This window comes from Pituophis catenifer, unplaced genomic scaffold, assembly GCF_029215685.1.
Source record: "Pituophis catenifer annectens isolate HBS135680 unplaced genomic scaffold, rPitCat1.0.hap2 SCAF_2, whole genome shotgun sequence".
Classification (NCBI taxonomy): Eukaryota; Metazoa; Chordata; class Lepidosauria; order Squamata; family Colubridae; genus Pituophis; species Pituophis catenifer.
The window spans coordinates 196,950,131-196,968,110 of record NW_027256882.1 but is presented as its reverse complement, the minus strand read 5'-3'; the positions used below and the strand labels follow the sequence as shown (position 1 = coordinate 196,968,110).

The 17,980-nt window shown below is 39.4% G+C and overlaps 1 protein-coding gene across 1 annotated transcript in view; it reads right to left on the bottom strand.

Annotated features, from left to right (window-relative positions):
* Positions 1–17,980, bottom strand: part of B4GALT1 (beta-1,4-galactosyltransferase 1) — a 52,166-nt gene that overhangs the window by 19,010 nt on the left and 15,176 nt on the right. The window contains 1 exon segment of the mRNA XM_070938482.1: positions 8,052–8,287. Coding sequence (XP_070794583.1) covers positions 8,052–8,287 — 236 coding nt within the window.

The following is a 17,980-nucleotide window of genomic DNA, read 5'->3' as shown; positions in this document are numbered from 1 at the left end:
TTCCAGATTGACAACTATCTTATCCAATTACTACACTGGAGGATGTGAAACCAGCAATCCACCTAGGTCAGTGATGGCTAACCTTTTTGCCATCGCGTGCCAAAAGCTGGGGGAGCACGGGGGGGTTGCGCACGAGCGTGCGCATACCCATAATTGAATGCCCCCCTGCACCCTGCACCCGTGACACCTCCACACTCCCCCCGCTTTTGGCACATGATGGCAAAAAGGTTACTGGTGGGCTGGGTAGACCCGTTTTTTCGCCCTCACCAGGCTCCAAAGGCTTTCTTGGAGCCTGGAGAGGGCAAAAACACCCTTCCCCCCCACCCCGGAGGCCCTCCGAAGGCTGGAAACTGTCCGCTGGCCAGTGTGCGTGTGCACACTGCAGCTGAGCTAGGGCAACACTCGTGTGCCCACAGATACGGCTCCACGTGCCACCTGTGGCACGCATGCCATAGGTTCGCCATCACGGACCTAGGTTAACATGTAATTTCATGTCCCTTCAGGAAACTCAGGCATTTGTGAAATTAACTATTGGTTGAAGGACTCATACAAAAAGCAGGATTAACAATGATATATCAAACCAGTGTAAGCAAAACAATAATGCACTTTATTGTGTAATTTGGTTCTGAACAATTAGGAGTGGAAATTAGGACATATTATACCTCCAATAAAGAATAACTGGAAAATGAATATGGGACAACAACACCCTCAAGTTTAAATTCTTGCCAATCTGGAAAAAAATATTGCAAAGGTATTTGATACTCCATCCTCCAACTATAATCTGATGCATAAAATCTTATTTTGCAAAGCACTGGAAATTGGAGAATGTCATTTGAGCGATTTAATCAAATAATAGGTTATTTAATACTTAAATTGGTAAATAGGGTAGATAACTAGATTTGTAAAAAATTTTACAGTGTATATTGGGTCATACTTTCAACTTTTAAAAAAATAGCATGGAATATATTCATTAAAAGATCAAGAAATTGCTTCCCATTTACCGGTGTGTGCTGATACCTACAGTAAATACCTCCTACACCCTCTACTTTCAGCCACCGAAGCATAGGAAGCAAATCAGGAAACCAAAACCAGTTACTGCAGGGGTATCAAACTCACGGCGTCACATTGTCGTCATGTGACATAGCATGACTTTTTCCCCCTTTACTAAACTGGGTGGGCATGGTCAGCCTGTGACGCATCCGGGCTGCGGGCATCCCTGACCTAGTGCAAAAATATGATTGGAAATAGAGGAACAGTGATGGATGACTTTAAGGCTCCTGTTCTGGCCTTCATCTTAGAAGAGAAGAAATATTCCAACATCTGAGTCAAAATTTATCTTTACATCGTTTTCTATTTGATGCAGAGGTAAAAAAAACAAAACCACAGTATGTATCCCTTTTGTAAAACACATGCTTGCTTTGTGTTGCAAGATCAAATGCATTTGGATTCTGGCTCAGTTGAAGCAAGAGAACACATACGGAATCTATTTCAGCCCAGAGTATCCTTTTGCGAAGGACACAGATGTATCAGCTCTTTAAGACAAATTGAAAACCAAAGAATCATAGGGTTGGAAAGGACCTTGGAGTTATTCTGGTCCATCCCCTTAACCATGGGACTAGTACAAACACCTAATCTTCAAGGAATTACAGTATTTCCTTATTTGCCATGGAATTTACTGGCCCTGCATAATTGCAGCACATTTTTGCATTGCAAAAGTTTCAGGTATACCGCATCAGTGCATGAAGAAGTCTACCCCACAAGTTTGAGCAAAAAGCACTGATTCAACTCAAGGCAAGAAGGTAGAGGCTGCCAAACCATTACCTGACCTGGGGCAAAACACCTATTTTATCCCTCCAATCCCATCCTATCACTTATTCTCACAAATTGCAGCTAACCAATTCCCATGTTGACCCACACTGCAAGTAAAAGTGGGGCCCGAATCATTACTAGCATGCATAGATATTATCTTTTGTATCTATGCATCCATTGAAAACACAGAAAGTGTCACTGTTGCAGAAGAATCAAGACAAACTAAAGCCTGGGAGTTTAAATGTCTGCTAAGTAGCTAAAATAGCCAAATTGTGATTGGAGCCATAGATGGACTTGGGGAGCAAGCACAGCCCTCCCTCTACACACCATTTTGCCATTATTTCTTATCTTCATAGCAAAGACGGTTGGGAATCTCACTTGGAAGAGAAGAAGAATGGAGAAGGGGATAAGAAGCAGTGGTGGGTTGCTACTGGTTTGTCCCGGATCGGGAGAACCGGTAGTGGTGGCGGTGGGAGGCTCCACCCACCTGGCGGACATCTCTGCACATGAGCAGAAGCTTCTGTGCACGCGCAGAAGCAACACGTGCACAAGTGCACTCGCAAGCAAACCGGTAGCGGCCAAAACTGAAACCCACTAACGGTAAGAAGTGGTAAATAGAGGGGAAGGTTTCTATCTCTTTACTCTGCCTACTCTGTCTTCCTTTCAAATTGCATCCCCTAATTGCATCTTCTAATTTAGCAGTCTGGCAGTCTCCCACATCCTGGTCTACTACTTCATGTCTCATTTGGCTATCAGTCAAGGAAGGTAAACAAATTTGGAACCCAGGAAGAAAACTATCCATTTGGAAGCAACGTGCAGAAGGGGCCCCAGCATAGCAGGAACTGGCAGACTAAAATCAGAATGTAACAGGCGTGACAGGAAAATAGCAGCTCTGGAGCATGTAGTTTCAAAAGGAAGGACTTCCTGTTGCATTTTGGACAACTGATGTCCAGCAGTATCCATTACACAATCCATTTGCAATATAGTCCATTAACCATGTAGTAAAAGCCATCTGTTTACAGCTTTCAAAGACACAGGAAGGGGGATGGGGAGAGAGAAAAAAAAATAGTTTCCAATTCTGTATACTGAGGGGGGGGGGGACCAGGACATACAGGGAGATGAATTTTTTTTCCAGAATGTTCTATTCAACAATTATGCCAATTCTTCCAAAATCCACCGTATTTTCCACTTTGCCTTATAAAATTGTGATCTAAGCATCGTTTTTTTTATCCCACATGAGTTTGGGACATTAAGAAAAGGATGCTTTTCTCTCCCCCCCAGCTTTCTCTCTTTGCCATTTGTACCCAAAAATAGAATACATAGCAGTCACTCTATAAAATCCTTAAAATAACAGAGTGGCAAGATATAAACATAGCAGCAAGTATTTGGAATTTGGTCTCAGGGGACAAATATATGTGTAAGTTTGCTTGAATAAAGGATGTACTTCATATAAGATATGTTATCTAAGTAAATGATCCATAATGAAATAAATTGAATGCTTCTTTCTCTCAGAGAACGGGGATCTTTTAAACTTTTTTCAAATTCTTAGGCTGCAATAACATTGCCATAGAGGAAACTCCACTAAACTATGAGGCTTGCATATGAATATATATTTAAAGGTTCATACAGTATTGTCCTTTTCCTTCCTTTCACATTATAACTGACTTCAGGAATCTCAGATTATTCTCAATCTGCACCAGTTCTGAAGAAAAGCTGTTCCAATAGTCCACCCCTCTTGATTTTTTCAGTTCTATAATTCAAGCTATTGTCAGACAGAAAGCACAAGATTGACAAGAACTATTGTCCTGACACAACTTGAGGACACCCTTTGCTCCTTCCCCATGGTGTTTGTCAAAGAAGAGGCTGCAAACTAATTACCGGCCAGTTTGACAAGCCAGCTGGATTTCTGCCTGAAGCAGCAGCTGTAGGTTTCTGTCAGGTCTGCAGAAACAAACCCTGCTGCCTCCATGAAGTGAGCCAATCCCACACAAAGCTCTCCTAAGTTGCAACAAGTCAAACAGCTGGCATCCATTAACAATCTGGCACAAATCTTACCTCCAAGCAACAAACAGCCCAAATTGGCGCTATGAGTTTAGAGACTCAGATCAGGCTTTGGATTGTGACTGTTCTCTTGCTCGAACTCTTAAGTTGGAAGCTTCCCACCCTGCTTGGTCTTGCAGTGGAATTCGTGTTTCTTTCGAGTGTTATTGGATTAGGAAGTGGTAACAAGCGCAGATTTCCTAGACTAGTGAGACCAAGGAGAGTAGTTGCGCTATTTCCATGATGGTAACTTAGGCAACTTCTTCTCTGGGCTCTAAGAAACTCAACAACTTGCAGCATTGTATCCAAGACTATCTAATGCAGGGGTGTCCAACCTTGGCAACTTTAAAACTTGGGAACTTCAACTCCTAGAATTCCCCAGCCAACAATCTTAAAGGTTACCAAGGTTCGATGTTCCAGTTTCAATGAACAGACCAACAGGAAGGGAGCAACTATTCCATAAGGTAACCTGTGCTTTATTAATGATTTCTCCACCATGTGCAGCACAGAGATGTGTTAGATGGCATATCTCTCCATTTGTGATGACATTCAACCTGTGCTCTGTGCAGATAAAAACCTTGCAAAAGCAATGCAAAATGATTCTAGGAAAACATACCAGAGTTTTTTTTGGAAATCTTGAGAAAGAGCTCCCCTGAAAAAAGCTGAAGCATTTTATAATGCATTTTTTTTTAAGCAAAAATCAGGTCCGAAGTACAGATTCCTCAAGTAGGATGCAAAGGAACTATAGAGAAGTAATATACTTAGCAAAGATTGGTGAAAATACATTCCAGTTCCAAGAAAATGGGGATTGACATGCCTCTCCCTACCTTGCTCAAAGAGCCTTCTTACAAATTCTCACTTTTCTCTACCCTCATTTCAGGCTGGGTTTCTATGTAACACATTTCAGATGTTTCCAAAGTCAGTGCAAGGGATTTGAGGGCAGTTTGTTTTGTACTGAAAGGTAAGAGGTGGGACGTTACCATGGAAGCAGGAGGAGGAGCAGCATTTCTTCCCTCTCTTATTTTTTCCTATGAGATGCAGAACACAGAAGGACGCAGATGTAGTAAGAATCATTCACACAGAAATTCTTGGTGCTTCAGTGATTGCTTTGCTATAGGACAGGTTTAATAAGAAAAAGGGAAGATTTCCCCCTTAGAAAGGAAGGGGGGAAAAGAGAAGGAAGAATAGATGCAAAGGAAGGACAGACAAGGAGGAGAAAAAAAGAGAAAAGCAATTGTCAAGAAAGTAAAGAAAGACTTTTTTTTAAAAAAAAACCTGCAGATATACAATTCTTGCAAAACCCCACCACCATCTGGATAATTTAAGAATCATGGCCAACAGTGTTTGTTGCATATTTAACTGGTTGGATATCTAAAAAACAAACAAAAAACCCAACTCTCAAAACATCCTGCCATAATAAAGTTAATCAAGCTGAATACTTCCATTGACAAAATTAGTTCATGGCACTCAATCATTTTTATGTGGCCTTTGAGTAGCAATGGAGGAAGCACTAGCACACCTGAGACCCATGTCAACTCAGCCCAGTTTCTCCTATCTGGGCCTTTCAGATGTGATAAACTCCAACACACAAATGTTTTAATTAAGCAATGAATGCAGGCCTTTGTTGTCAAAAACATCTGAAAAGGATCAGATTGAGGATAGCTGGGCTACTTCCAGCCATTAAAATATTGCAATTAAATGACCATATCCCATCCTAGGTTGCAAAAGAAAACATGAAGATTTAAAAAGATAGTTTAAGTAGTCAATTCCAACTAAGTATAATAGTTGCCTTCTGGTTAAGCCATTAATAGAAACTATTAGCAAAGTTTGCTCAGATATAAAATCGGAGCCACAGCATATATAGGAAGAGGATGATAACACAATGATTCCCAAACTTTATGGAGTGTTATCTGCCTTTTAAAAGTCCTCATATTAGGTGATTCAAGCAGAGAGTCCCAGGGCAGCATTTTACAAGTCTGTATGTGAGACATATTATTCCGAGGCAAAGAGAGGGACAATTTATGAGGTTTTTCTGACCTGTCAGGTACCAAAACCAACCCCATCACTGTGAAGGCTCAAGACATAGATATTAGGATGCCAGCAAGCAATGTTAAATAGGCTAGTCTAGGCCTGAAAGAAAACAGATTATTCCCACCAATTGTTTCGTAAGCCAATTTACAAAATATGCTCAACCTTTTTGCATATAACAGTGGAGTGGCAAAAAGAAATTTAACCTGGGCTCTAGACTGATACAAATTCAGAACATCTTGACTGAAATCACATCTAAACTAGGGTGTTTAATTGATGCAGTCTCTACCCACACAGAGAATGTAGAACTACTAGTTCCTCCTTGAGAATCAGGTATTACTAAGCACATCATGCAGCTGTGCATAATCTATGAAACTGGCAAACTTCACAACCTATGAAACTGGCACATGAGAATCACATCCTGAAGGCTCACAAAACAAGAAAACCCCCTAGAACCTTTATGCAAACAGATTAAACTTTGCAAGTTCCCCATGACTTGTGGTTTCACATTATGGGAGGATACGCCACTTGTGGATTGTTTTAGTGGTGTAAATACACTCATTATTTATCAGAAGAATTGGCCATGACTCTCTTACTGCATTTCTTACTGTTTGTAGCCATGTGCTCTGATATGGATATTGTGTTAATACAAGAAAGGTGGTTATAATACAAGCCATATGGATGCCATAACACTGGTGGGTTTCAAAATTTTTTACTACCGGTTCTGTGGGTGTGGCTTGGTGGGCATGGCATGGCTTGGGGGTGGCAAGGGAAGGATACTGTAAAATCTCCATTCCCACCCCACTCCAGGGGAAAGTTACTGCAAAATCCCCATTTCCTCCTGATCAGCTGGGACTTGGGAGGCAGAGAATAGATGGGTGCGGGGCCAATCAGAATTTTTACTATCTGTTCTCCGAACTACTCAAAATTTCCACTACCGGTTCTCCAGAACTGGTCAGAACCTGCTGAAACCCACCTCTGTGCCATAAGACATAAACTAAAAATAATGTGATGAGGTCTGGCATCAGCTTCTTTGGTGCCCAGGGCTAACAGTAAGAGCAGAAAAGTATGAAACCTACACTCTGCAAGTCACTAATCTAAAGCTCCTAGACCTACCAGGAATTGAATCTGGGTAACTTTTCTAACAAAAAAAATCAACTTTCTTTGTCTATGTCAGAGTATATTATATATACTCCAAATTTCCTATATGCCTTTTACCCTTACAACCTTACAATAACGTATTTTCCTATGCAATATGCCCTAAAAGAAAGAAGTCAAAAGGGGGAAGGGATTAATTGTCTTCTTTGAATATCACAAAGATAAAAATGTATTCTCTCTGGCAGGTGAACCAATGCATCTCAATAGGACTAATAATACAGAAAGAAGGAAATTCACCCAAAGAAAGATATTCTAAGAACTGATGTCTGAGAATAAAGATATGATATGAAAAAAATCTTCATTAATCAAAAACATCTTGAGGTATCATAGGCCACAACTTAGTACTGCTCCATGAATCTCTGGATTTTTATAGAATTCTGTAACTTTACTATTTCTACTCAGGCAAAATATGACAGGCCCCCATGATTATTTTAATTCTATAAGAATAAGTTAACTCACTATGAGAGTTATTCATTATAGTTCTTTATAGGTTAACAAGCTAACAAGTCAATTTACTGTATTAAATATTCAACAACAGAAATAACTGTAACTGTATGGCTTTATTATTGGAGGTTCAGATGTAGTTCGAGGACCTCGCTTTCGATGCTTTGGCCTGATTTGTAGACCATTGGCAGCAATTTTGGAATTGGGCAGACGTAAAAGATTGGGGTTGGGTTTTTTTTTTTTTTTTTTTTTTTTTGTGTAATCTACTTTGAAGTTCTTATAAAAGCTTTGGCTTATAGTGTTGTAATGTTTTTCTATTGTACTTGGTTCATTTTTAAAGGCAGTTAGCTGCTTTCGTAAGCCAGGAATGCAGGGCATACAGTTTAGAAATTAAAAAAAAAAAAAAAGCTACTGTTATTAATTTTGTTACAGCAGGCAAAGCAAGGATCTTTCAAAAGATTAAGCTTCTTATTTCATCACTATGCAGTACAAAAACATACCCAAAAGAAACCAACAGCACACAAATACCTCTTTCGTATGTGCACCAATCTCTTCAGTACTGCAACTCTTACCTGATTAATCACATAGATACCATAATCGAGCTGCTGCCTTTGCAGGATTGGATGCAGGTAAAACAACCAGTATTTCAAGTGTTCATCTCGATTTCTGAAAGGGATAATAATTGCCACTTTCTGAAGTGCTTTGCAGTCCTTTGGTGTATAGCGGCCTCCTTCCCTGAGTTCTGGATTTTCCTTCTCCACATTCTTCAGATTCACAACTTGTGAAAACTCCACATGCAGTGGACCAACTGGGAGGAGAAAAAACAAAACAAAACAGGATCAGATCAAATACGGTTATGGGTGGCAGGTGACTCTTTGAGAGTCATTGCAAGACTTTTAAAAAAATCTAAAAACTACAGTAGGCGCCAAGGTTCATTCTAGCTATGTTTATGAAGGTGTTATGTGCAAAACTCAAAACATATTTCAGAAATCTCATTTTGGCTTCCTAAGTGTTACATCTCTGGAATTTTTACTATAGAAGGGTAGTATCTAAGCAAAAGGATTAACATTATTCTCATAGGTATCCCGTCTGTCAAAAGTCAAGATACAATCTTTATTTCTTACATCATTTTAGTTTAAAATTCTATTTTGTTGGCACCCACCTTCCATTGCTCTTGGTCTGGGGCTTGTGTCCTACACTTTGGGCACATCACCTTCCCTCAGCCATTGCTAATTCTGGACTTCTCTCATCATCCACTTCATTGAGCAGGGTGGGGAATTGGATCTAGACCAGTAACTTGAGCGTATTCCCTATACTGCTGGTTAGAAGGAAGACGGGGGGGTGGGTGGGATTTGACATCCTAGGTCAGGGGTGTCAAACTGGCAGCCCACAGGCCGGATGCTTCACGTGCAGGCCACGCCCACCCCAGCTCCACAAATGGGAAAAATGTCGCAAAACATCATGTGACAGCAATATGACGCTGCAAGTTTGACACCAATGTCCTAGATTAAAGAAATTGTCTCAAGGTTCCATGTGCTCACTTTTTTCCATTGGTCTCCTGAATACTGTAGTGAAACTGAATGTAGCATCAGCAATACATAAAAGACCTATTTTGCAGATCGGCCCTACCCCCAAGATATTCATCATGGTTTTGTTTTAAAACTTACTTTACTTATACGTTTGTGTGCCACCTACTCCAAAGATTCTTTGTTCCCAGATCTTTCAGAGTTCTTGCTATATTTCTAAGCTTGGTGAGAGCATCTTGGCACACCATGGAAACTATATAAAGCTTTTTATTCTTTCTTTCAATGACTGAAACTTGGCCATGTCTGTACAGTGGTCAACATATTACAAGGCTTTAGGAAGATTTGGTTATGAGGCACTGATGATTATGATTTTCATAGTCAGGTTGGTACTCAAGACAAACTAATAGATGCATCTAACACAGAAGGTTTATTTTTCAAAGGTAACATTTGTGCCTTAAAAGGTATTTGCATGTTGTAATCTCATAATTCAAAAAGTGTTTCTGGTAAGAGATCTGTAACATAATATATTATGATACATTACAGATCTGTAATGGAGTCCTTAATCATAGTTAAGATAGCAATAGCACTTAGACTGATATACCGCTTTACAGTGCTTTACAATCTAAGCTGTTTACAGAGTCAGCATGTTGCCCCCAGCAATCTGGGTCCTCATTTTACCCACCTCGGAAGGATGGAAGGCTGAGTCAATATCATATCCACACCAGCCCTTAGGTACTATAAGCATAAATCAGACTTGTTAAAAGCAATGTACAGAAATTACATCTTCAGTCGATCTACTATCAAACTTTTCTAAACTAAACTGGATTACCTTTTTTTACCCCTTTAGGGATTATTTTTTATTATACAGCCACAATGACTATTTAGGACAAGCTTGTATTTATAATCCTATCTGTAGTAGTGTAACAGGGAATCTATATGGAAAATTCCTGGATGAGATACTGTCTAGGAACTCCACACTGCCTTTGTTCTCTTATCATGGAATTAAAATCAAAGCTGTGACATAAATAAAATTCAACTCGGCAGACGGTAATGAATTTGCCTAATTGTAATCCACAAACCTCAACCCAGCAATAAATACATTGCCATTTAGAAGTGGAAATTTATTACAGTCATTCTTAAATCACCTTGTTAACTGCCATGGGAGGTTTCCCCCCCTCTTTTAAAGAAAAACTTTCAGCACTAACCACATGCAAAACAAAACCTCTTTTGGGTTTGGCTCACCCACTGACACTATGCCCCTCCAAATGCTTCCACATCAAAACTACAAAGCAAATGGGATCACTAACATAAGCCATTTTCCTGGTTTCAGCACACTCTCTAACACAAATACACATGCACAATCCCATCCTCTTTCCACATTAGATTAGCAGCTCAGAATAGCTGGAACAAGATCATGTAGCAAAAGGCTCCAGGAAGTCTGAGAAAGGGCAACGTTTATTCTTCTTAAGAAAAATGAGACCTGGCGGTGGAAGACTGGAGATTTTAAACATGGACCTGCCCCAATCTTATTAAAATAAGGGATAGGAGGGACCCAGCCGCAGTTAATTCTAGCTTTGGCAATGTTATGATTGGATTACTGCATTCTGTACTGGTCAAAACTGCATTCAAATATATTATAGTCATTTGGATTTTCAGATGATATGTCATATGAAACCAGCAAAATTAAATAGATTCCCACAAACTCAAAGCAAGGTTACAGGGAGATTATCATGCACATGTGCACACCCACACTTCTGCATGGTTCTTTGCTTTGGTCTTGCCTCCTTCTAATCAGCTTCAGATTGTGACACATTCTCGTGTGGGATATGAGCTACTCATTCAAGCAGATACTAACAAGCAGATACTTAGTTGGGTTGCCCAATCAGAGAAAGCCATACCTACTGCATCTCCACTGTCTTAGTCACTGCCATGTCATCAAGAACCACACCCAATATAGAGATTGTGAATTCATACAGAGACTGCTTCAAACTCTAGCAACATCCTATCTGTCTTCTATTCTCCAAATGGTTGGGACTACATACAATTCCTATAATCTCCAGATCAGCCTCCATCCAATTTTTCTCAAGTTTGGGAATAACTAAGCTAAAGTCAAAGATTCTAGCCAATTTCAGTAGCCTTATCAGCAAAGGGCTGTGTAAAATTGGCTATGGTGACCAGACCAAGTATTGTATCTTGCTTTTTCCTAATATAATAGGGGATTTATTTATTTTTTTCCATTCAACTGTGTCAATTCTCAGAGACTACCTGGACAAGTCCCTCCAGTTTTCTTAGCAAGGTTTTTCAGAAGTGACTTACCATTGACTCTTTCCTAGGAATGAGAAAAAGCAACTGGCCAAAGGTCACTCAGTTGGCCTTGTGTCCAAGGAAGAACTAGAACTCATGGTCTCCTGCATTCTAGCCTGATGCCTTAACTACCACACCAAACTGACTCTCAATAGGGGCTTAGTTATCTTCAAAAGAGTTGCTAGACTTAGTAAGGAAGAAAAATAAAGGCATCTCTCTCTCTCTAGGGATTGTTTTGGCTGCCTAACTTTTTGGAAATCCTCACCAAGAGATCAACAGGGATTGATCAGCAGAAAGTTATTTCTCAGGAGAATCTCATTCAGCTCTTTTATCTTTTTCCTGCTGCCAATGGCTCACCAAGCATTGGGCAGAGCTGCCCACTACATAACTCAGAGTTCCCTAAGTGCTTTCTGGAAACAATTGGATCCATCAGGCTCCAGGAGCAGATTTTCCAAATTAGTCCTATTTGTCAGAGATGGTAGACATTTTTCATAGCTGCCAAGTAGGAAACATATCACTATTACAGAAAGCCTGAACAACTTAAAAGAAGGTTTAATCACTATTTTACATCTCAAAGCTGATCTAAGTAATCTGACACCAACTCCTACTGCCACTGAAAAAGCAGTAAAGAATCTGCCTCTTCAACCTCAAGCTGTCAAAATGGCTGATTCTCCTAAATCATTACACCCTTCTCTCCCCATCTTCAGTTGAAACCTGGACCTTCTTCAAGAACAGTAGCAGATCCCCTGTCACACTTTGCTCAATTTCTATTAAGAGTGATGCTGTAAAAACAATTCAAGTAACTACCATCCTATAAACTTATTATGTATACTTGGCACATTATATGCTAAGCATTTTTTTAATACATTTACTGATGAGATAGTCCAATAATTTTTTTTAGCAATGAAGCAAACTGGTTTTAGGATAGGTTTTCCTTTTGCTGATCAATGTATCACTTTGCATTACCTCTGTATCCAGTATGCTCCTAGATATACTCTTTATACTTCTTTCAAAGATCTGAAAGCAGCATTTGATTCGATCCTTCATGAGAGGTTGTGGAAAAAGCTAGCAGTTTAACTTTCACTGGCTCCTACAATTACTTATGAGGTTGCATGAATATTCTACTGTGTTTCCCTGAAAATAAGACCTAAACAGAAAATAAGCCCTAGCATTTTTTCAGATGCTCGTAATATAAGCCCTATCCCCAAAATAAGCCCCAGTTAAGATTGCCAGTCAGATAGTACCGTATTTCCCTGAAAATAAGACCTAACAAGAAAATAAGCCCTAATGTGTGTTTTGGAGCAAAAATTAATATAAGACCTGGTCTTATTTTTAGCGAAACACGGGTACAATACTGATTCAGTACTCAAATAATGAACAATCCTATTCCAAGTTCTGAGACAGCTAAACAGGGGTATATGCTGGTGTTTTTATTATTTATTTTTTATGTCAACAATTTTTTTGAAACTCTTACTAAAGCCAAATTTTACCCATTTTTCAGTCATTATACCAAGCTCCAGTCTGCCATTCTGCTGATGGTCCTGTGATCTTGTGTTTCTTTCCCAAGTAATGCTACACAAACCTCCATTCATTAGCATTGTTCTGTCTTTCTGAAATACTAGCAATCAACCATGTGAAAATCAGGATGATTGTATTCAACAAGCAGCATGCTAACCACTCCCAAAACATGAAAAATTAATAACTTTCAAAAGTTATTGGAAGATCAAGGTTTTCAAAGATCTTGGCATCTTTCTCCAGTCATCTTCATCTTGGAAGCTTCATTCTTCAAACTGTTTTCCTTTCTTTTTATTTACAACATTTTCAAATTTATAGCTAAATCTAAAAAGGAAGTAAATATGACAATTTTTATTATGTTAAATATCCACCTATGTTTATGGGTATAGGTACACAAACAGCTAGGAAAAGTATATTTGGTCACAGCCCAACTATACATTTAACATTTACAGCCCAACTATGTACAGGGAGTCCTTGACTTACAACTATTAATTTTGTACCATTTGAAGTTACAATGGCACTAAAAAATGACTTATAACCATTTACAATCATTGTAGTATCCCAATGGTCATGTGATCAGAATTTGGACACTTGACAACTGGCATATGTTCATGACAGTCGCAGAGTCCGGGGATCATGTGATCACCTTTTCGACCTTCTCACAAGCAAAGACAATGGAGAAGCCAGATTCACTTATCAATCATGTTACTAATTTAACAGCTACAGTGCTTCACCTAACAACTATGGTGAGAAGGGTTGTAAAATAGGGCAAAACTCATTTAACAATTTGCTTAGCAATGGAAACTTTGGGCTCAATTGTGATTGTAAATTGAGGATTATCTGTGCATACTTAAGAATTAAAATCAGAGAATTTGAATGGTGCTTACCCTCAAGTAGGTAAATTGCTATTTAACCAGCTTTTCAGAACTTTAACCATGGAATCTTAGTTTCCTCATCAAACTAGAGGAGAAAAACGTGAAGTTTTCCATCAGTGATGCTTCTGTTTAGTAGTATATTAGAGTCCACCTTTCCTTAGCCTCTAAAAGACAGATATACAGATAGTCCTTGACTTACTACCACAATTGGGACCAGCATTTTTGTCGTTAAGCAATGCAGTCATTAAGCAAGTTATCACATGACTAGATCTGGTTTTACAACTATTTTTACCCTGGTTATTAAGCAAATGTGAGTTCCCTAGTTGACATTGCTTGTCGAAAGTTGGCTGGGAAGACTGTAAATCACAATCACATTTTTGCAAGACACTGTAGCCATCATAAATACAAGCTGGTTTCCAAGCACCTGAATTAAAATCACATGATTGCAAAGTCGTAACTTCAAGGATGGGTCATGTCAATTTTTCTCAGGCTGTCAGAACTTTGAATTACCATTAGATGAATGATCGTAAGTCAAGGACTACCAGTATAAATATTACATTATGTCATGCTCCTATACACAAGATTTTATATATTCCACCCAGTGGTAGGTTCTTCCCAGTTCGGCCCGGTTCGGCCGAGCCGGTAGTGGTAACGATATGACATCACTGAACCAGTTCTCTTTATTCGGGAGCTGGGCCCACCCTCCCCCCCGCGTTATTCTTACCTTTTATTTGGCCCCGCCCCCAATCTATTCGCTGATTGGCTAGAAGGAAAAAAACTGTTTAAACTCTTGCCGCGGGGCTTCAAAGGGCCACCCTACAACCATAACTAGGAAGGAATTTCCACGTGTGATTATTCTTATTCATACAGTTACTATCCCGATTTTCTGCAGGAAATGAATAACTGTCAGTTTTTTAATTAAACTTGCTAGTCTAACATATCCAAACAGCTCAGGACAAAGGTATCAGAATTTTTAAATGTGAAAAGAATAGATGCAAAACTGAAGACTCCAACAACTTTCAAATATGAAGTAAAAATGTCTGAATCACTTTTATATACCTCTTACTCTTAGCCAAGTAAAATATTATCTGAGGTTGATCTAATGAAAATGTGCTCCAAGTTCTCACAAGTACTCCTGTACTTGGCTAGAAAACAGCTAAGTTTTTTCCCCTGAAGTTCACCCTACAGGCTTCACTTCTGCTGTAAAATGATCACATCAGTGTCATGGCTTAATGTGAATCATTTTCCAGAATAGAGACTACTAATTCCCCATTAAAAGGTTATGTTACTCAAATGTGTTTATTCCAAAGAATTTACCCCCCCCCCCAAAAAAGTACAAAGGCCTGGAATAATTCTAGAGTAATCTTTTGCCAAATAGTGCACACCTGTTCTCTTCAGAGAAAACAGGAAATGAAAAATTGCTTTGAATAATTCAAAATAGTTGCTTAACTATTTTTCTGGTAGTGTTAGTCACTCTTTTAATTTTGATTGCTGCTTCTGTTCAATTTATCATAAAACAGTCTGTTACTCAGCCTGCTTAATTAAGGGTAATAAGTATAGGGGTTAACCCTAACCCAACCTCATTTTCCTCATAATAAAAAAAAAATTTTCTCCTATAGTTCTCTTCTCTCTTCCCTCCACCAAATAATCTCTCTTCCTGTTTTGCATTTCCAAATGAAAAAATGTAAATGCTACCCAAGCAATATTTGATCAGATAAATGCTGACATCCATGCAAAGCTTTTTTGTGCTTTTTTATCTTGTGACACATGCAGTTCCTCCAGAAAATAAAGTGAATAAACACCCAATATAGTTCTGTCTAGATGAGTTGGGCTACAGTTCCCATCAGTCACAAACAATGAGCCTAATGGACAGGAATGATGTAGGTGGGCTGCAATTCAAAAAAACAAAAGGATGAAAGGTATGAGCAACATTTTTATCTAAAACAGCTAAAAAATTAAAATAATTTTTATCATTTTTTTCCAAACATGCTTTGTTTTATTTCTTACCACATTTTTATTGTTATGGTATAAATCACTGGATGTCATCTGGGTCCAATGAAATATAAACATGATAGATAGGCAGACAGACAATCTACCTCAGCAAATTCAGAAGCCATGATCCACATTTTCCAAGAAAGTCATATTTTGATGGGAAAATTCCTGGTGTGCTTACAAAATAGGAATGAAGATGGTACACAATGGAATCCAAAGGCTCACTCACCATCATGATTCATTAAGTGAAGATATGATTGTCTGAATTCTTCCACAGAAATTGCTAGTTACGGTGCTAGTAGACAAGCAGGTTTAAGTCCTGGGACCTCAATTTTTGAAATTATTTTAATTTAATTTAATTTAATATTTAAATTTATATACCGCCCTTCTCCCGAAGGACTCAGGGCGGTGCACAGCCATAGATAAAAAACATAGCATACAAAATTTAAAAACAATTTAAAAATATATTAAACAATTTGGCCCGACAGTTAAAATCCCCCATTTAAAATTCAAATTAAAATTACACCATTAGAGAGTTAGGCCAGCCCGGCTTGATGAAATAAAAATTTTTTGAGGGCCCGACGGAAAGTATGTAGATCCGGAATTGTCCGTATCTCCGGGGGGAGCTCATTCAAGAGGGCAGGTGCTCCCACAGAGAAAGCTCTCCCCCTGGGGGCCGCCAGTGGACATTGTTTGACTGACAGCACCCGGAGGAGCCCCTCTCTGTGGGAGTGTACTGGCTGATGGGAGGCTCTCGGTGGCAGAAGGCGGTCTCGTAAGTAACCAGGTCCTAAGCCATGGAGCGCTCTAAAGGTGGTCACCAACACCTTGAATCGCACCCGGAGGACCACCGGGACCCAGTGCAGCTCACGCAGGAGAGGTGTTACATGGGAGCACCCATAATCACCCGCTCCCATAATCACCCGCGTGGCCGCATTCTGGACCAGTTAGAGCCTCCGGGTGCTCTTCAAGGGGAGCCCATGTAGAGAGCATTACAGTAGTCCAGGCGGGAAGTAACGAGAGCATGAGTGACCGTGCGCATGGAATCCCGATCCAGAAAGGGACGCAACTGGCGAATCAGGCAAACCTGATAAAAAGCCCGTCACATGTTCTTCTAAAGACAGCTGCGCATCCAGGAGGACACCCAAGTTGTGAGCCCTCTCCGTGGGGGCCAGCAACTCGCCCCCAATAGTCAGAGATGGCACCAACTGACTATATCGGGATGCCGGGAGCCACAGCCACTCGATCTTGGATGGGTTGAGCTTGAGCCTGTTTCTCCCCATCCCGATCCGTACGACCTCCAGACACCGGGACATCATGTGAAATTATTATCACATATAAAAATTCAAAAACCTGAAGTCTGATGGAATCTGATGGAATTCAAAGACCTGAAGTCTTTGAATTCCATCAGATGTTTTCTCAAGTATAAATGTTCTAGCAAACTTGAACTACAAACTGTTATTATATAGAATCTAGCATAACAAGAGAAAGGTTTACATAGCACTCCCTTTCACAACCTGGCATCTTCTGAATATGTTGGAGAAAGACTAAGATAAGAAGTTTATTTCATATTCCATTTAGGGAACAGCCAACCTCTATTTCTAGTATTTTGGGAAGGAGAACATAGTGTTTCCTTACCTATTTTATCCACAGTGTGTGAGTTTTGTACAGCTTAATTGTATCTCCTACCATTCACCTTCTTTCAATGCTAAAGAGCCCAAATATCACAACTTTTTCTTATAGGGAAGCTGATCCACAGCCCCCTGTTCATATCTGAATTGCTCTCAGCTAAGACTTCTCTAGCTTTATGTCATGGGACTAGGATCCATTTTTCTACTTGTTTCTTTTTTATACCATTTGCCCAAGAAGAATCTTGACAGTATAACATAATTTATGAAAAGTGTATGTTGCCCCTCTTACTGATAAGGCAACTTAATATAAACAACAGATATCACCTTACAAGTAGCTGCTGGAGCAGTGTTTTTCAAACTTGGCAACTTTAAGCTGCATGGATTTCAACTCCCAAAATTGCCCAAGCAGCAAGTTGAAATCCACATTTCTTAAAGTTACTAAGTTGGAGAAAACACTGTTCAAGCAAACTATCACTTTCTTCTTCTTCTTCTTTTTTTAAATAATTTTATTTCTTTAAGAAAGTACAAACAGAAGATTTATCGACAAACAGATCACGGCGAGAACATTTCACAATACATAACATTCAATCTAAATAAACAGATAGAAAATAAAAGTCTAATCTAGCATTGTCCACTTTTTATTCTATTGTCTAACCAA